Here is a 21515-nt window from a genome sequence, read left to right as displayed (position 1 = left end):
TAAGTACAGCATAAGATGCACACACACACACACACACACACACACACACACACACACACACACGTACAACAATATCTTTTAACAAAGAAAAAATGGAGACATTTGCACATAGAATAATGAAAACATCTTACTACAGGGATTTAACTCAGAATAACAAGATAAAATGTGTACTGTTATTTTTAAAAAGACTAGGTCTAAGTGTGAGAATTCTGCTGTATATTTGACCAGTTGTCTAGTTTGAACAAGATCCTAAATTAAATCCTTAGTACAGAAACAAAACTAAAAAAGGAAGAAAGGAAGAAAAGGAAAAAAAAGGGATGGAATATAAAAGAAAGGAAAGAGGGAGAGAGGAGGAAAGGAAAGAAGTAAAGGAAGAAGGAAGAGTAGTATGGAGGGAGGGAGAGAGAGAGAAAAAGAAGTAGCTAGGGAAGAAAGAAGTTCTAAACTAAAGATCTTACTTGCTGATTTACAACTTACCATGAGTACACCATACGACCACCAATCAGCACTCTGAGAATGGCCTCGTCTATTCACTACTTCAGGAGCCATATATTCCACAGTACCACAAAATGAGTAGGCCTTCTTTTCTTGATCCACTGACTCTTTGCTAAGCCCAAAATCTGTAAATGGTACCAAAAAAAGTAGCTAAAAATCTCCAGAAATAGGAATACCAAAAAAATAAAATAAAATAAATGTTGACATCTAACGACCAGTTTTACATTCATAGCAGTTTTATTATCCTGGAAATCCTGTGTTCCAGCTATTCATCCTTATGTATTTCCCCCTCCCTCATTTTCTGGAAAACACAGCTCCTTTCTACTTCCCCAAAAGTTCTGCTTCCACAGTGTGCCATCTTGGAATCATGGTGTATGACCTTTTTACAGTGGCTTCTTTCAATATAGCAACAAATGTTTAAGGTTAATCTATGCATTGTAATCATTTCATATTGAACTTATTTTCAAAATTTCATTTCCTTTAAATTTTAATTGACATATACTATATATTGAAGGATATAGTATTAAATTAGAGTGTATATTAAGCAATGATTAAGTTACAGTAATTAGCATTTTCATATTTTAAACATTTTTATGTGTTAGGAATCTTCAAATTCTTTTGTAGCTATTTTGAAATATATACTTAATTGAATGCTATATGACATTAAAATTACTTCCTTCACTCTAAAAAAGTGGAAAATAGAATGAGCTTGTCACCATAAGGATAAAAATAATGAGTTTTACAGTATGTAAATTATTCCTGTCTTCGATCTTTATTAATTTTTATTATTAGTTACATTTTTTATTTTTTATATTAATCACAGATTATTTACTTTGTATCCCAGCTGTAGCCCCCTCCCTCATGCCCTCCCATGCTGTTTTCTAAAATTTAAAAAAAATATAAGCCCAAAATTATGCTCTTCGATTAATTAATTCAGGCTCTTTCAGAACTGATAATCAAACCATGTTCAATATTTTCATTTAGAAAAATTGCTTGTATAATAAGTTTGTGTTGTGTCTTTAGGAATAATTTCAATCTTCATATACTATATCCATTCTCTTAAAACTTTTAAAATATATTAAAAATAAAATATAATAAGACATAGTATTGAAAATTAGGTCAGTTGAATGAATGGTATACAGAAGAAGAAAAAGAAAAAAAAAAACACGGGCATGCCTATAATTACAGCACTTGGAAGGCAAAGACAGAAATACTAAAAGTTCTTGTCTCAACCTATCTATAAAAGAGATAGAATGAGATATATTTGAAGTATTTGAAGGTATGTACTCTCATCCTGATACAATTACTTCAGTTTACAGTTATCAGCTTGATCCTTTATTTTTACATTGATATATCAATACTCGTAATTTGGGGTGACTTTTCTTTAAACTATACCGTTCAAACTTCTCAGTACAAAACACCTGTTCATTAGCTTGGTTATAGCATTCCAAAACTTAAAAATAGAATTTACTCTGTACTGAAAATATTTGGAACTTTTTGAGTTAATATAACCCACTCAATATTATGTCCTTGTCAGCTACTTAAATTATTGAGAAATCAATGGTTCTATCCTTTGATTGCTCAGTATCCCAGCACATGGAAATTACATATAGCTTGTTAATACTCATTAACTTTTTAAAGACATCAAGGTTACTTCCAGTCTATACTAAAACTAAAATCTACTATTTTTAACTAAAACATTTTTTAATTAGTATAGTGCCTCTATTGTAGAATTTTTAAATGCACTCAGAATACACTGAAACTATATAACCATTAAATAACTTTTGTTCCACAAAATACACAAAATGCAACTCAAATGAAGACCAAAAAAAGACTTAGAAAAATATGAACTAGAACAATAAAAAATAAATAATGGGCTCATTAGTATATAAGAAAATTTACATACCTGTTAACTTGATATGTCCTATTTCATCAAGCAAGATGCTGTAAATCAAAATTCATATTAAATATTGTGGAGTTAACTATACAAAATTCATAAATATAAAATTAGTCACTATTTGACACACTGGAAATTTTTTAATTATTAATTTAAAACAAGGGTATTATAAAGATTGTCTGGTACAAATAAATTTTATGTAACTATATCATTCATTCAGGATTTCAAATACTTGAAAAAGCTTAATGATATATGCTTAAAGATAGTTAAGTTAAAGAAATTATAAATATATGTATATATATATATCACATACAAACATACACAATAAGTCAATATAATAAAATCTTCAAAATCAATATAGATAGCTTAGATAAAAATAGAGGATATAACTTTACTTCTCTGGCTTCAGGTCTCGATACACAATTCCTAAACGATGAAGATGATCCAAAGCCAAGGCCAATTCTGCAAGGTAGAATTTCACATCTTCTTCTGTAAAAAGAACCTAAAATAAAATAATTCATCATTTGATCTTTATTCCGTATGATATACTTTCAAATTTCTTTCTTTAAAAAAAAAACAGTAGACAGACAAGTATGGGAAAATAATAATAAAATAGGAATAGTTAAATCTTATATGCTTGACACAAATATTAGCATATCAGAACACTTTTCTAGATAAATGATATTAGTGTCTTAGGACAGGAGCTCCACAAGGAGAGTAATTGAACCAAAATATCTGGGCATAGGAGTCTTTTCTGAGACTGATACTCCAACATAGAACCTCTGTTCAGATGTAAACCATGGCAACTCAGTATCCAAATGGGTTCCCTATTAAGGGATACAGGAACTGTCTCTGACATGAACACAGTGGCTGGCTCTTTGACCACCTGCCCTGAGGGAAGAACAGCCTTGCTAGACCACAAAGGAGGACATTGCAGCCAGTCCTGAAGATACCTGATAAAACAGGGTCAGATGAAAGGGGAGGAGGTCCTCCCCTATCAGTGGACTTGGAAAGGGGCAGGGAGATGAGGGAGGGAGGGTGGGACTGGGGAGGGAATGAGGGATACAGAATTAACAAAATGTAACTAATGAGAAAAATAAAATTAAAAAATATATTAGAAATTTAAATATAATTCTTCCTGAAATGTAGGCTGTTTGTATATCATCACATATTAACTGCACTTCACAGAACTTGGATTTTTAATGACTTTCATAATATCAATAGTAATTCTGGTACACAGCATCTGGGAAATTGAAGTATTAGGGATATTTTGTTTTAACACCCATACTTTCATTATTTCTACTATTCTTTGTTTTACCACCTCCTATCACTTGTCAGTAATTTCATTTTTTAGTTCCCCTAATTCAAAGCTTCTAAGCCTCCACAAATTATTAAATTAATAACCCTTACATCAGAATTACCTAAAAGGGACCCGCCTCGTCTCAACTGTAAGTAAAGTTTATGAATATAATATTACTGGATTTCTCAATCTTTGTGTGTTGGAGAATAAAGATGTTAAGACAAAGTGAAAAGAAAATGAAATTTAAAATCAGAATTAGAGGTTCAGCATCAGACATGTCATTTAATCCTCTGTATCTGAATTTTTGAACCTTTAAAATAAAACTAATTACCTGTTATATTTACCTAAGGACATTGTTCTAAGAGTCACAGTCATTTAAATGGACATAAATGTGCAGCTATATGGAGGTATTAGTACACGTTTATATCTATATTCATTCATAGCTGAGTATTTACTCTATGCACACATTTGCAACTACTCAACCACTATACAATTGAACAAAAAGCCATTTCTAGGAATCTTATGTTTTCATTAAAGAAATTTGGCTTAGTACTGATGAGACCTGATAGGTTAGGGTCAGATAGAAAGGGAGGAGGACCTCCCCTATCAGTGGGCTTCCCATGCCTCTTCCCCAGTCTACTGATGGGGGAGGACCTCCTCTCTTTACATCTGTCCCTAGCCTATCAGGTCTCATCAGGACTGTCTTTCATAGTCTTCCTCTGTGGCCTGGCAAGCTGCTCCCGCCTCAGGGGGAGTTGATCAAAGAGCCAGTATTGAGTTCATGTCAGAGACAGCCTCTGTTTCCCTTACTAGGGAGCCCAATTAGAGACTGAGCTGCCATGGGCTACATCTGTGCAGGGGACTGAAATGAATTTTACAAGTCTATTTCTAAGAAACAAGTAACAGTTCAGTATGGATTACTGAAATTTTTGTTAACAAGTGAAATATAACCAACAGTCAACTAGTTATAATAAGCTGCCTATAGAATTAATCACTGAATCAGTCTTTTAATGTCTATTCTGTGAATAAACTAATTTATTATCTTTTGGAAAATGCACTTAAAATGCTTAGTCTTACCTAATATTTCAGACCTAGAAATCAAAACTTACTGACTGCATCTTTGTGCGAGTATTACTTTAGATAGCCTCACATCGAGAATGGAGGTCTAAAGAGTTTAAAAGAAAATTAGAAATAACTACAATCAGGAATTTTTAAAAAAACATTTGTGTCACTCTATAATCTAACATAAGAAATACTGAATGCTGGAGACTTGATATACCATTGTTCATCTACAAGTTTCTTTAAAGATTTTTTTCTTGGATGAGGGTAAACACAGACCCTATCACATACTAAATTCTATTCTATAGTACAAAATATATGTTCATGCATGCCAAGTTCTACACTGGAGGCAGAGACCTGAGCCTCTTAAACACTGACAATCATCCTGTAAACAAGTTGTTACCTTATAACAAGTTCCAGAGCTATCAACTGTAGCTATCCTACACTAAACATCATAAACTCTGGAAGTAAGATGTTGAACTACAACCATTCAATTAAAACTCTGCTACCAGACGACCATTTCAAGATAAAATGTAAAATGGACAAGGACGGAAGCTATTTTGCTGAGGGGAAATATCCAAAGGACAGGAAAAATTACATGAAATGATATTTCTCAAGATGTTGAACATCTAGTAACAAAAGATAGCAAAATACTGAGATATGAGTAACATATGTGGTATATCCTTTGACTGTTCTAGCTTACTACCTGGAAAGTTTCCAAGTGGTACTTAGTGCAGAGAGGTCTAACACAAGTGAAGCTCACAGATTTTCTGAAGTGATGACTTAGGAGACAAGAGTCTAAGAGAAGAAGAGAATTAACAGAGTACTAAAGCAAAGGGAATTTCAGAAAAACCTCTCCAAATATGTAAGAAGTTTCAAGGATACAGCTAGGGTGCATAGTACATATTAATGAGGACACAATGCTGAGACAGGAAAAGAACCAATGGTTGTAGAAAACAATCCATGAAACTCACATTGGGAAAGTTCCTGTTGTCTTCAGCTAGAATAGAAACATCACACACATAGAATCAAAATAACCAAAAGGATTTTGCTTTAGTAGTAGATCAAAAGTAATCCTGATTTAATGATGTGAAAGTCCACTCTAGCAAATTTTAAAGGAAGACATCAGGTCAAAGAGTTCTCTACTTGAATTTTTGGAGTCTTTAATGTATACTACATATCATCTGCAAGTAATAATGTTTTGACTTCTTCCTTTCTGACTTTTATCCCCTTGATCTCCTTTAGCTGTCTTATTACTCTATAGTTAGGACTACAAGTACTTTGTTGAAGAGATAGAGAGACAGTGGGCAGTGTTGCCTTGTCCCTGAGTTCACTGAGATTGATTGCAAAAAAATAGAAGACTGAGAAATAAATCCACATACCTACAGATACTAGATTTTTTACAAAAAAGACAAGACCATACAATGGAAAAAAGACAGCATCTTCAACAAATGGTGCTGGTCTCACTGGATGACTACATGTAGAAAATTGCAAATAGATCCATACTTATCACCCTGCACAAAGCTAAAGTCCGACTAGATCAAAGACGTCAACATAAAACCAGAAACAATAAACCTCTTAGAAGAAAACCTGGGTAAGAGCCGAGAACTCAGTGGCACAGAAGACAACTTCCTGATTAGAACACCAACAACACAGGCTCTAAGATCAACATTCAATAAATGGTCCCATTTGCTTCTGAAAAGCAAAGAACACTGTCGTCAAAACAAATGACAGCCTACAAATTGGGAAAGGCTATTCACCAACCCAGTATCTGGAAGAAAGCTATTATCCAGAAGATATGAAGAACTCAAGGAATTAAAGAGCAAAAAAAAAAAAAAGTGATCCAATTAAAAATGGGGTACGGAGCTAAATAGAGAATTCTCAATAGGGAAATATCGAACGGCAAAGAAACACTTAAAGAAATGCTCAATAAACTTAGTCAGTAGAGAAATGCAAATCAAAAGGACCCTGACATTTCAACTTACACCCATCAGAATGGCTAAGATAAAAAACTCAAGTGACAATACATGTTGGAGAGGATGTGGAGAAAGGGGAACCCTCCTCCATTGCTGGTGAGAGTGCAAACTTGTACAACCGCTTTGAAAACCAAACAAGCGCTTTCTCAAACAATTAGTAATAGCGCTTCCTCAAGATCTAGCTTTACCACTCTTAGGCATATAATGAAAACATGCTGAACTATACAAGGGCATCTGCTCAACCATGTTTGCAGCAGCTTTATTTGTAATAGCCAGATGGTGGAAACAACCCAGATGTCCCTCAACTGAGGAATGGATACAGAAATTGTAGTTCATTTACACAATGGAATACTACTCAGCAATTAAAAACAAGGAAATCATGAAATTTGCAGGCAAATGGTGGGATCTAGAAAAGATTATCCTGAGTGAGGTATCCCAGAAGCAGAAAGACACACACGGTATATACTCACTTATAAGTGGATATTAGACATGTAATGGATAAACACACTAAAATATGTATACCTAAAGAAGGTAAGCAAGGAGGAAGACCCTGGGTAAAATGATCAATCCTCACTCAGAAAGGCACATGGGAGGGACATTGGAAGTACAGCCTACCATAGAGAGCCATTGAAAGACTCTACCCAGCAGGGTATCAAGGCAGATGCAGACTCATAATCAAACTTTAGGCAGAGTGCAGGGAATCTTATGAAAGAAGGGGGAAATTGCAATACCTGGAGACAAGAATTCCACAAAAAAAGCCACAGATCCAAAAAATCTGGATACAGGGTTCTCTTCCAAGGCTGATACTCCAACCAAGGACCATGCATGGAGATAATTTAGAACTCTTAAAACCCCCGCACAGATGTAGCCAATGGCAGCTCAGTCTCCAAGTGAGTTCCCAAGTAATGGGAACAGGAAACTGTCTCTGACATGAAATAAGTTGCTGGCTCTTTGATCATCTTCTCCTGATGGGAGAGCAGCCTTACCAGGCCACATACAAATACAATGCAGCCAGTCTTGATGAGACCTGATTGACAAGGATCAGAAGGAAGGGGAGGAAGATCTCCCCTATCAGTGGACTGGGAGAGGGGCATGGGTAGAGAAGGGGGAGGGAGGGTGAAATTGGGAGGGGATGAGAGAGGGGGCTACAACTGGGATACAAAGTGAATAAAGTATAATTTATAAAAACATAAATTTAAAAATAAAACAAAAATAAAAAATGAAGGATGTTATATGTATTTCTCCTTTTTAATTAAATTTTTAATTTTTAAATATTAGTTACAGTTTATTAACTTTGTATCCCAGCTGTAGCCCGCTCTGTCATTCCTTCCCAATCTCACCCTCCCTCCCTCATACCCATCAGAATGGCTAAGATCAAAATCTCAAGGGATGACGCATGCTGGAGAGGTTGTAGAGAAAGGAGAACCCTCCTCCATTGCTGGTGGGCATGTAACCTTGTACAACCACTTTGGAAATCTGGTGCTTTTTTAGAAAATTAAGAATAGTACTACCTCAAGGTCCAGCTATACCACTCCTGAGCACATACCTAAAAGATGCCACACCATTCAATAAGGAAATTTGCTTAACTATTTTCATAGCAGCTTTATTTGTAAGAGCCAGAATCTGGAAAAAACCTTGATGTCCCTCAACAGAGGAATGGATACAGAAAGTATAGTACATTTACAGGATGGAATATTATTCAACAATTAAAAGTGAAAAAAATCACGAAATTTGCAGGCAAATGATGGAAACTAGAAAATATCATCCTTAGTAAGGTAACCCAGAAGCAGAAAAACACATATTGTATATTTTCACTTACAGGTTGACATTAGCCATATAACATAGGAAAAACACACTAAAATCCATAGTCCTAACAAGGAGGACCCTAGGGAAGAGATTGAAACCTCACTCAGAAGGGCAAACAGAAATTGAAAGTAGGAGAAGACAAAGAACAGGAAAGGACCCTTCCACAGGGGCCTCTGATAGACAACCCACCAGGGTACTGAAGGAGATACTAAGACTCATAGTCAAATTTTGGGTAGAGTGTAGGAAACCTTGGTGAAGAAGAGAAAGATAGAAAGTAGTAGAAGGGACAGGAACACCACAAGGAGACAAAAAGATCCAAAAAATTTGGAGCCAGGGGTCTCTAGAGACAGATACTCCAACCAAGTACCATGCATAGAGAGGACCTAGACCCCCTGCACAGAGAAAGCACATAAGTATTTCATTCTCCAAGTGAGTTCCCTAGTAAGGGGATCAGGGGCACTCACTCACAGGAACTCAGTGGCTGGCTCTTTGATCACCTCACCCTGGTGGGGGGAGGGTACAGCCTTGCTAGACCATAGACGAAGATGATGCAGCCAGCCTTGACGAAATTCACTGGCTAGGGTCAGGTAGAATGGTAGGAGGTCCTGCCCTAAAATGGGCGTAGGGAAAGGGCATAGGGGAAGAGGTATGGTGTGCAGACTAGGAAAAGATGAGCTCAGGGGCTATAGTAGAAATACAAAATGAATAAATTGTAATAAATATATAAATGTATATAGAGAGAAAGAGAGATAAAAAATACAGCAAGTATAAAGAAATTTAGGAGTAAAGTCTTTAAAAAAGTACCCTTTATAACAATTGTAGAATTGGGTTAGAAATCAATAGTAGGAAGATGTCTGGAAAATAACCAAATATGCATTAATTAATTATATTTTAAATTACTCAATGAGTCAAATAAAAGAAATAAGAAAAAGACAGCATCTTCAACAATTGGTGCTGCTCTAACAGGATGTCTACATGTAGAAAAATGCAAATAGGTCCATATTTATCACCCTGCACAAACTCCAAATGGATCAATGACCTCAACATAAAACTAAACACACTAAATCGGTTTGAAGAAAAAGTGGGAAAGAACCTAGAACTCATTAATTAGTACAGGAGACAACTTCCTGAACGGAACACCAACAGCACAGACTCTAAGATCAATAAATCAATAAATGGGACCTCATGAAACTGAAAAGCTTCTGTAAAGCAAAAGACACTGTCATCAGAACAAAACAACAGCCTACAGACTGGAAAAAGATCTTCACCAAGCCTCTATCTGACAGAGGGCTACTATCCAGAATATATAAATAACTAAAATTAGTTTAAAAAGCAACAATCAAACAATCCAATTAAAAAAATGGGGTATGGAGCTAACAGAGAATTCTCTGTAGAGGAATATAGAATGGCAGCGAAACACTTAAAGAAATGCTCAATATACTTAGTCATCAAGGAGATACAAATCAAAACGACCCTGACATTTCACCTTACACCTATCAGGATGACTAAGAGCAAAAATTCAAGTGACAAAACATGCTGGAGAGGATATGGAGAAAGGGGAACCCTCCACCATTGCTGGTGGGAATGTAAACTTGTACAACCACTTTGGAAATCAATATGATGATTTCTCAGACAATAAGGAATAGTATTACCTCAAGATCCAGCTATACCACTCCTAGGCATATATCCAAAAGATGCTCAAGTACACAACAAGGACATTTGCTCAACCATGTTCATGGCAGCTTTATTTGTAATAGCCAGAAGCTGGAAACAATCCAGATATCGCTCAAAAGAGGACTGAATACACAAACTGTGGTACATTTACACAATGGAATACTACTCAGCAATTAAAAACAAGGAAATCATGAAATTCATAGGCAAATGTTGGGATATAGAAAATACCATCCTGAGTGAGGTATCCCAGATACAGAAAGACACACACACAGTATATAATCACTTATAAGTGGATACTAGATATATAATATAAGATAAATGTACAAAAATTTGAACACTTAAAGAAGGCAAGCTAGAAGGAGGATCCTGGGTAAGATGATCAATCCTCATTCAAAAAGGCAAACGGGATGGAATTTGGAAGAAGGAGAAAACAGGAAACAGGACAGGAACCTACCACAGTGGGCCTCTGAAAGACTGTAACCAGCACTGTATAAAAGCAGATAATGAGATTCATAAACTTTGGGCAGGGTGCAGAGAATCTTAGGAAAGAAGGGGGAGATAGTAAGACCTGGAGAGGATAGAAGCTTCACAAGGATTGCAGCAGAAACAAAATATCTAAGCACAGGGAACTTTTCTGAGACTGATACTCCAACCAAGGACCATTCTTAGTTAAAACATAGAACCCCTGCTCAGATGTAGCCCATTGAGGCTTAGTATCCAAGTGGGTACCATAGTAAGGGGAACAGAGACCTTTTCTGACATGAACTCAGTGACTAGCTCTTTGACCGCCTCCCCTGGATGGGGGAGCAGCCTTGCCAGGCCACAGAGGAGGACAATGCAGCCAGTTCATTGAGACCAGAGAAGCTAGGGTCAGATAAAAGGGGAAGAGGACCTCCTCTATCTGTGAACTTGGAGAGGGGTATAGGAGGAGATGAGAGAGGTAGGGTGGGTTTGAGAGGGGCAGAGGGAAGGGGCTAAAATGGGGATACAAAGTAAATAAATTGTAATTAATATAAAAAATAAAAATTAAAAAATATTAATAAAAAAGTAACTAAAAAGTAGTAATAAAGCAGAGTCTGAGACTCATGGCCAAACACTTGGGAAGAGTGCAGGGAACATTAGGAAAGAAGAGGGAGATATAATGACCTGGAGAGGACAGGGCCTCCACAAGTGGATCAGAAAAAAAAAGTGTGGGCACAAGGGTCTTTTCTGAGACTGATATTCCAACCAAGGACCATTCAAGGAGATAATGTAGAACCCAAGCTCAGATGTAGACCAAGGCAGCTCAGTGTCCAGATGGGTTCCCTAGTAATGGAAACAAGGATTGTCTCTAACATGAACTTAGTGGCTGGTTCTTTGATGACCTCCCCCTGATTGGGGGAGCAGCCTTACAGGCCACAGAGGAAGATGATGCAGCCAGTCCTGATGAGACCTCATAGACTAGGGTCAGATGGAAAGGGAGGGGAGGGGAGGGGAGGGGAGGGGAGGGGAGGAGAGGAGAGGACAAACTACCACTGTCAGCAATGAGAGCTGTACCTAAGGATCCTACAGCTACAAGAAAAGATAAGGCAATTTAAGAAACAGTTGTGGTGGCTTGAATGAGAAGTATCTTACTGGCTCATGTATTTGACACTTAGTCCCCAGATGTCACCATAGTTTGATGATGTTATGAAGCACTTAGAACAAGGAATCTTGCTGCAGTGAGAGTATCAGTTAGGGCAGAGCATTTAAACCCCTGCCTCACTTCCAAATCAGTGTCTGCTTTTTTTTTTTAATTAAATATTTTATGTTTTTATATAGTACAGTTTATTCACTTTGAATCCCAGATGCAGCCCCTTCCCTTATTCCCTCCCAATCCCACCCTCCCTCTCTCATCTCCTCCCATTTCCTTCTCCAAGTCCACTGATAGGGGAGGTCCTCCTCCCCTTCCATCTGACCCTAGCTTATCAGGTCTCATCAGGACTGGCTGCAAATTCCTCCGTGGCCTGGCAAGGCTGCTCCCTGCTTGGGGGGTGTTGTCAAAGAGCCAGCCACAGAGTTCATGTCAGAGGCAGCCCCTGTTCCCATTACTACGGAAACCACTTGGACACTGAGCTGCCCTGGGCTACATCTGAGCAGGGGTTCTAGGTTATCTCCATGAGTGGTCCTTGGTTGGAGTATCAGTCTCAGAAAAGATTCCTGTCTGCTTCTTAAGTGTTAGTGAGATGAAATCTTTTTACCTTCCTACCCTGCTGTCATGCCTCCCCTGTTATTATGTTCTCTTCCTCTACAACTGCTAGCTAAATAAACTCTTCCTCCTAGGCGTTCCTCTTGTTCATAACATTTTAATACAGCAAAAGCAACAACAAAATAACTAATATAAAACCCATCACTACAAATATGATTAATTAATTCCTTGAAGCTAGAACATAACTAATTCAAACATAAACAGTAGTCTTAAATATATTACATAAATAGACCTTTTGGTTAAAAACTTACCAAAAAGAACATTTTTAGCCAAATACCTTTCCAGGTCAAAATGGTTTTACACATGAATTCTATCAATTATTATTAACAATTATTATTGAATATAAATAAATTTTAATGGAAAGTTGAAGACATATATTCTATTCAAATTATTAAGTACGAATTACTCTTTATACAACAAATAATTAAATTAATATTCCTTATGAAAATAATAAGAGCTATGGAGAGATAGCTCAGCAGTTAAGAACACTGGCTGCTTTTTCAGGAATGTTTGAATCTCAGCACCCCTACAGCTGCACACAACCACCTGTAACTACAGTTCCAGGGGATCTAATGTCCTCTTGCATACACTACAAGCACTACCTGAATATGGTGTCTAGACATACATCTATGCAAAACACCCATACACATACAATAAAAATAGAAGGAAAATTTTTAAGAAGAAAATAAACAAAAAAACGTTTTAACAAACATTAGCACATACCCCAAAATATTTTAAAGTAATTATACCTGATGTCTGTACAGACAGAAATAAAAGGTTGGGGTACCATTTCAAAACTGATCAAATCATAAATTAAGCAGGAAAAAAGCCTCAATTAAGTGATGTATGACAATACATAACATCTATTAAAACATCTGTACACAATATGAAAACGTAACTCAACCCACTAAAGAACTCATAAATATATTGCTTTCAGTTTTAGAGTAAAATTCAATTTCCTTCAATTTTGAATCGCCAAGAAGACAAAAATATCTGTTCCCACAAATTTATTCAACATGAAAATAAAAGTTCATGCCAGTGTTAACAAGGTTATAAATAAAAGAAATAAATACATGATATATAGAGTAGAAAGAAGTAATGTGCCTTATAAAAATTACTTAATATAAAATCTTTTGAAATCGACACAAAAAGGAGCCAGAATATGTAAATATATTAGATTGTAAAATACAAGCTCAATACAGAAAAATTCAATTGTTTTTACCACTGAAAATGAAATTAAAAAGAACATTTCTACCTATATCATTAACAAAGAAAGTACTAAAAGATAACTCTGACAAAAGTTGTGTAAGGCCTATATGCTGAAATAATTGTAGCTAAAATTAGGCAATTCCTAATGGAGTGGAAAGAAAAACCATGTTTATAGAAAAGTCACTAGTTTTCACATGTCCATTTGTGAAAAGTGACATCCTAGCTGAATGAAATTCCAATCAAAATCTAAGTAGGCATTTTTATAATATTAAAAGTTTACTTTAAAATTAGTGAACAAATGCAAATGACGTATAAGACCCTAAACAATTTTCACAAGAAAAGCAAAGCTCATGGATTTTAATCACTGACTTGAAGATATAAAGAAAGAGTAATTAAGGCAGAGACAAATGTATCAGTGAATGGAACAGAGTGCCCAGCAATAGGCCTTCACCTATATGATAATCTGATTTTCAGTGAAATTACAAGGTAATTCATTGAAGAAAAGATAATCTTTCTCAACCATGATGCTAGAAATGGATACCTCTATGAATTTTAAAAAGATTTCAGTACATGCCTATAAAACCACATATTAATTTAACCCCAAATGAATTAAGAATATAAATATAAACTATAAACTCTAGAATACATATGAAATTCTTTGCTTAGGATTAGGTAAGCATTTCTTAAATGAAATATTAAAACCAATTAATTTAATGGGAAAATAATAAACCGAACTTCAGCAAATTAAGATATTCTTTCAAAAGATTAGATGACAAGGCAAACTAAAAAACAAAAGAAAATAATTAGATACAACACATAAGATTAAAGGCGTACATCTAAACTACATGAGAAACTTTGAAACCTCAATGAAAAAAACAATCATTTCAAATTGGCCAAGTGTTTATACATTTTTCTAAAGCATATAGACAGTAAATAAGTACAGAAAAAGATGCCCAACATCATTAATCTTCAATATGATGAAATTCAGAATCACGATTAAATAATACTATCTATTTATCAGGTGTTCAATACTTTAAAAAGACTGGTCATACCAAGTGTTGACAAGCATGTAAAGCAATTGAAATTCTTACATGCTGCTGTTCAGAGTGTAAAATCTATATGTAATCACTTTGTAAAACAGTTCAGCAGTGTCTTTAAAGCTAAAACATACCATGTGATGCAGCCATTATATTTCTAGATATTTATTTATGAGAAATGAATACATATGCAGTACAATCATTTGTACATGAATGTTTTTAACAGCTTAATTGGTAATATCCAAAAACTGTAGTAACTCAAACATCAACAAGTAATTAAACAGAACATGGTGCATCCATACAAAGGTACGACTCACCAATAAAAGTGAATGAATTGATACACAAACAACATGAATAAATCAAAATAACTATAATTATTTGAATCAGACATAAAGAATATATATATTTAAACCAGACCATATATATATATATTGATTTTGTTTCTATAATCTCTTAGAAAATACAATCCAAACTGTAACAGATAGCAAAACCAGTAGGAATAGGATGGGAAGAACACATTACAAACTTTTGGCAATAATATATTTTATCTTAATAATGATTTCAGCTATATTAATAGGAAAAATGTATCAAATTATGTAATTTATTGTTATAATTTATTGTATGTCAATTATACCATAATATATCCACTTTAAGTAAATAAATTAAACACTACACCAAGAGGCAAAGTTCTAGGCTTATTCCTATGTGCTTCACTCAGTTATTCATAATGTTCTTTCATCTCAGAGAAAAGTAAACACTGAGATGATACAAACACACATAGAAAGCTTCATCGGGCATATAAAGTACTCTATACAATGATAAAAAGCTTAAGCGTTCAAAATTCTACAGGAAAATAGTATGACTGGTTAAGTTAGTTTGAATAAAACATACTAACAAATTTATAAGGAAATTCTCACCTCTTTGGATAACCTTGTGAAGACATCTCCTCCCCTGAGGAAATCCAATATTAAATACAGCTTCCCTTCAGTCTGAAAGGCTAATTAAAAATCATAATGTTGTAGCAGAGTAACACTTACCTACTTTTATATTAACATGTTTACAATTTTATTATCAAACATTGTGAAACAATTATATATTAACATAGTCAATTATAAGGTAATATATCAGAAATTAAATCCACTATGGAATCCAGTATTTAAATAGCTACCTATTCCTTTCCAGAACATAGTCAATGTTGCATGTGGCTTTACAAAATATTCTACCACTAATATTTTCCTGATAATGAAGTATCTTGTTCTAGTGCAGCTGCTTAAAATTTGTCTCTCAGTCATATGTATTGTACAAAGCTCAAAAATGTCCCCTCCCCCATTGAGCCCTTCATGCTTCTTTTGTGACATTTATTTCACTTTCATTTGCACATTCATTTAAACAATTTCATTTTCTGTGTATTATTAGAAATCAGTTTGTTGCACTTCTACAACCCACTTCATTTAATACAGAATTTTGCCACAATAGGGATTTACTATTAATCTCATGACATGTGACTCAAAGAGGTTCTAAAGTACTGTAATTTTTATTCTATTACATTAAGAAAAAAATTAAATAAGGGGCCAGAATTCTTATAGAATTTAAATAAATTGGATACTTTTTATAAAAATTACACTAAAAATAAAATCAATATGTGCTGCTTCTTAAATGCAGAGAATGGAACAGTGTAGTAAACTGCATTAAGACTTTATTTTGATAAATAAATAAATCTATTTATTTCCCAGTAAAATCGTATCTACAATCTCTTTCATATATTAACAACGGAGACATGATTCAAATTCACAAATGCCTGACTCCAAGAATCCTTCCCCATTATTTCTGCCGCTTCTTACTGATATCTTCTCTTCTATAAGTCTTATAGAACAGTTCTACCTTACTACTATACCACATAACCCTCTTGATTAAAACCAGAAAATAGAAAATATTGTCCTTGTAAATGAACATCTGAACGTTTTACACAAATTATTATAGAAGGCTACGATCACTGGAGGTGTTGCTTCATCTCATCTAGAAACACTACTGGTCAAACAAGTTGAAGACATTTTCATTGTTTGTTTGTGAACTTCATATATGCATATAATGTGTTTTGAACAAATTTACCCCATTTCCTTCCCTTCAATTTCTCCCATAGCCTCTTATCACTACTGCCTCCAAAGTTCATGTACTCATTTTTTGAATTGCAAATCCACATAGAGTTACCAGTATATGCATGAGTGTAGGGCCCCATCTACTGAAGCATGGGTAGCCTCTCAGAGGCACTGCTGAAGAAAACTGGCTCAACCAATGCCCATTAGTTACCAATAGTTCATAAGCTAAGGGTAAGACTTCATGACCCCTCCCTGAGACTTGATGGGATTTTGGAAGACATTATCATGTTACCTTAATTAAGTTAAGAAACTTAAGATAATGAAATTCAACTAAAAGCTAGATGTTGATACATATTTCAGGTATATTTTATATTGTTGAATATATTAAATAACTTTTAAGTATTTATTTCTTGTTATAGTACTATCTGAAAAAAAGTTGCAGTTCTCTAATTCCATAAATAAAAGGGTTGCATACCATAATGTAGTTTGACGATAAATGGATGATTTACTTCCACCAGAATATCCCTCTCCATCTTGGTGCGAACACGGTCTCGAACTAAAATTCACATAGACTCAAAGGTTATACTCATTCATAATTTCAGTAAAGACCTGTCATTTACCAATCAAAATATAAATATATAAATAATTTTGAAGGTATCGAATAAAATTAAGTCTGTATATTCCTAGCTAATAATAACCACTTTCAGAAAACAACAAATTTAGTCTAGAGCTAGCAATAAGCTAATATAGCAAATTTGGCTTATAAGTACTTCTTTAAGTTTTCATGTGAAGTAAAACTGAACTTAACAGTATCCCTTGTGATATCTGTCCTCTTCTTTCTCCACCTTACCCCCTTTTCTTCTATCTCTATCACTCACTGGGTTTTATGAAGTCCATGCTAGTCTTTACTATGGTATGCAAGGCAGGACAATCTTGAACTCTACCTCTCTCTCTTTTTTATTCCTATTGGCTTTTATTAAAAGATTTTTTAAAATTTATGACAATTTATTCACTTTGCATACCAGCTGTAGCTCCCTCCCTCATCCACTCCCAATGCTGCCCTCTGCAGGGTTATAGTATGTAATGACTTAACAGGGTCAGTATTAATTTTATAAATCTAAAGGACTGTGCATATAAATGTATGGAATAGTTGTGCTTTCTAAATGTTCAACACCCAGAAAAACAGGAAAAAAAATGTTGAAAAGCTAAAGATTTTTTAAAAACTCCTTAACTTCAGACTGAACTGAATGATATATGTCATATTTCTTGATATTAAACTTTTATTCAGGTACACATTCTATATAACAATAGAGGACCCAGAAGTAGTAACTGGTAACTAGAAATATATAACTGTTAAGTATAATTAACAATGCTAAAAAGCAACTCTAACTATTCCCCTTATCAGCAATACACAACATAATTCTATTCTAATAAACTCTCTACTTTCATACCTTTTAAAGAAGCTTTTTTTAACACCTTCATTGCATAGAGCTGTCCAGCATCAGGACCAGTCTTCTTCCTAACAAGAAAAACCTAACAGAGGAAATATTTTTAAGTGAATTTCATAGTTCAAGCCACTTCATCACTTTAAATATATTTTCTTATTTATGCCTGTAAATTTCATACAATGTATTCTGACTATATCCTCAATTTGTCCTACACCCATCATATCCCTCCTAATGTCAAATTCTCTTTAATCCAATTAGTGCTTCTGGCACATGTATGAATTTAGGACCAACTATAACAGCATGAGCAAATTATTAAGGAAAACTGACCCTCTCAACTCCATCCCTGTGGAATTTTGACTGGCTTGATCCCGTAACCATAGTTTTGTAACTCTTTTTTTTGTGATGATAGTGATCCACAATGCGACAGTTGTATATATGAACTCACAGAAATTATGACAGAATGCAAAAGACCTATATAAGCTCAAGCCATTTAAAATCCTAGCATGAAAAATGAGAAGTTAGCATGAAGTTCTACCACTAGTTAAGGAGCCTTTTGGCCTTTGATTACTAGGAGCTAGATAATCACTTTTCTTTAACTGTGTGATTCTCTAGTAGACAGACTACATTCTAGGGCAGGCCCCGGTCTCAAGACTAACTGAACCCAGAAGCAGAAAGACATGCACAGTATATACTAACTTAAAAGTGGTTATTAGCCATATAATATAGGATGAATATAGGATAAACTAAAATCCACAGACCTAAACTGGCTAAACAACAAGAAGGACCCTAGAGAGCATGCTTAATTTTTATTCAGAAGGGAAAACAGGATAGACACAGGAAGAAGTAGAAGAGATGGAACAGGACAGGAGCTTTCCACTGGAGGGGGGGAATGTTCTGAAAGACTGTTAAGCAAGGTAACAAAGCAGAGACTCATAGCCAAACTTTGGACAGAGTGCAGGGAGTCTTATTGAAGAAAGAGGAGATAGAAGGACTAGGAGGGGACAGGAGCTCCACAAGGAGAACAAAAAGCCAAACAAGGAGCACTCAGGGTTACAGCAGAGACTGAGACATCAACCAAAGACCCCCTACACAGATATAGCCCATGCGCAGCTCAGTCTCCATGTGGGCTCCCTAGTAAGGGGAGCAGGGACACTCTCCGACATGGACCCTGTTGCTCATTCTTTGATCACTTCCTCCTGGTGGGGTAGCCTTATCAGGCCACAGAAGAAGAGGATCCAGACTGTCCGGATGAGACCTGATAGGCTAGGGTCAGATAGTAGGGACTTCCCCGATCAGTGGACTAGGGGACAGGGATAGCAGGGGAAGAAGGAGGGAAGGTGGGACTGAGAGGAAATGAAGGAGGGGGCTACAACCAGGATACAAAGTGAATAATTTGTAAACAACAATAACAACGAGTAACTGCACAACACAAATTGAATTCCATGGGTTAAAAAAGAAAGCAAGAAAAACTCAGATGTTCAGTAGGTAGAAAAATGAGAGTGGAGGAGTTGGGATAGGGAAGTGATTATGAACTAAATGAATTGTATAAAATTCTTAAAGAATATAGATAATACAAAATAGTGATCCAAGGAAAATGACTAGCTGACATCATAATTAAAAATTTTACACTGTACTCTGCTTTGAAAAGCCTTGCTTTTGAGCTTCAACTAAAATATTTTATTGCACTTTTTTAATGGTTGAAATGTAATAAAAATACCTGATTGTATTTCATCAAGGACATTTTTCAACTAAGTGTGAGGCAGTAAAGAACCCAATGACAAATGTGCTGTTTAGAGTTTCTACCTTTATTGTGCCAGAATACAGCAGTTCTAAAATTATTGGGATCATTATGAAACACCTTTGACCTAAGGACTCCTTGAAACGGTTTGGTAATGCTGAGAGAAAAACATTCCACACCTCTGAGAACTACCATTGTAGAACACAGTCATCAATGATATTAGAAAAAAGGAAAGTATAAAGGAAGAGGCAATTAAGGAAAGATAAAAGAACCCATGCTGCAAGATAGAAAATGTTGTACAAAGTAGTCATTTTTCACAGTTTTTCAAGTATTCTCTATTATTTCTAAATGTCACCTAATAGACATCATTATTCATAATCTGAAAAACTGACTACTAATTACATGATACGGTGTTTTCAGCAAGAAAAAAAATCTTCTCACAATCAACTACAAATAATGGGATAGATTCAAGCTACTGTACGTATCATGATATTTTTTAACTTTTTTTATATTTTTTATTAATTACACTTTATTCATTTTGTATACCCCCATAAGCTCCTCCCTCCTCCCCTCCCAATCACACCCTCCCTCCCCTTTATGATATTTTTAATTACATTAAACTATGGGAAACTGTCCAGAGAGGAAATGAGTGAGTTACCTCAAAGTATTTTTCTCTCAATCACATGGACTTTTTATATTATCCATGAAGATTCACTCAATAAACTTAATAAATGAATTAGAAGTCTACGTATTCTTAAATATTAATTGCAAAGAAAAAAACTGTATTTGTTGGTATTTCAGAATACAACCATGTATTTTTAAATCTATCATTTGATAATAGATGAATTATATAACAATAAAAAGTTAAATGTCTTCAAATTTATTTTAAGTCCTATATTTAAAGGCTTGCCACATAAGGAAGATATTATTTAATAATCCATGAATATCCACTTTATAAGTGATTTGTCTTATGTTACACAATCTAGTCTGACAATGCCAGATCTTTATGTTTTATTTTTGTTTTAAAATAATGTAATATTTAGGTGTATATTTCACTCCATTCATTAGTGGTCATTAATATTATTATATTTTGCATGATCACTATATAATTTTCCATACATTTTTCAGGGGAATACTGCTTTTTCTATAATTTTAGTCAATATATAAGCATGTTTCATTATAACATAGTCATATACACATAGCATGATGTCTTATTCATGTCCATTCTGAATTTTCCCAGTCCTATTGCCTGTTGCTGCACTTGAGTCTCCACACAAGCAGTTCTCCTAAATTGTTTCATGTCACATATCTTTTATTCCTAACTCTCTCTTTAGACTTCTTCCTTCCCCTTTACCCTCTTATTCCACTCTGTATATATGCACATGAACATATATATTCTACATATGAGAGAAAACATAAGGAGTCCATTTGGTACTGGACTATTTTTTATTTAAGTTGGCAATTACTATTTCTATATCATTTTTGATTTATGTGTATATGTATTTGTGTTGTTTGTGTCATCTTGGTTTAATTCTGGTAAGTCATATGTCAAT

At 34.8% G+C, this 21515-nt stretch overlaps 1 protein-coding gene across 2 annotated transcripts in view; it reads right to left on the bottom strand.

Annotated features, from left to right (window-relative positions):
• Rps6ka6 (ribosomal protein S6 kinase A6) overlaps positions 1-21515 on the bottom strand; it is a 79559-nt gene that overhangs the window by 29388 nt on the left and 28656 nt on the right. For both annotated transcript variants that reach the window (XM_055597013.1, XM_055597012.1), the window contains exons 5-10: positions 18228-18309; positions 17252-17332; positions 15598-15677; positions 2788-2894; positions 2402-2439; positions 478-620 (exon numbers count right to left, since the gene is read on the bottom strand). In XM_055597013.1, the coding sequence (XP_055452988.1) occupies positions 478-620; positions 2402-2439; positions 2788-2894; positions 15598-15677; positions 17252-17332; positions 18228-18309 (531 nt within the window). The remainder of the gene's footprint in view (positions 1-477; positions 621-2401; positions 2440-2787; positions 2895-15597; positions 15678-17251; positions 17333-18227; positions 18310-21515) is intronic.

The sequence above is a fragment of the Psammomys obesus genome, unplaced genomic scaffold (genome assembly GCF_907164565.1).
Source record: "Psammomys obesus unplaced genomic scaffold, mPsaObe1.curated_primary_1811, whole genome shotgun sequence".
Lineage (NCBI taxonomy): Eukaryota > Metazoa > Chordata > Mammalia > Rodentia > Muridae > Psammomys > Psammomys obesus.
The sequence above is the reverse complement of the archived record's forward strand: the minus strand, read 5'-3'. Positions and strand labels throughout refer to the sequence as shown.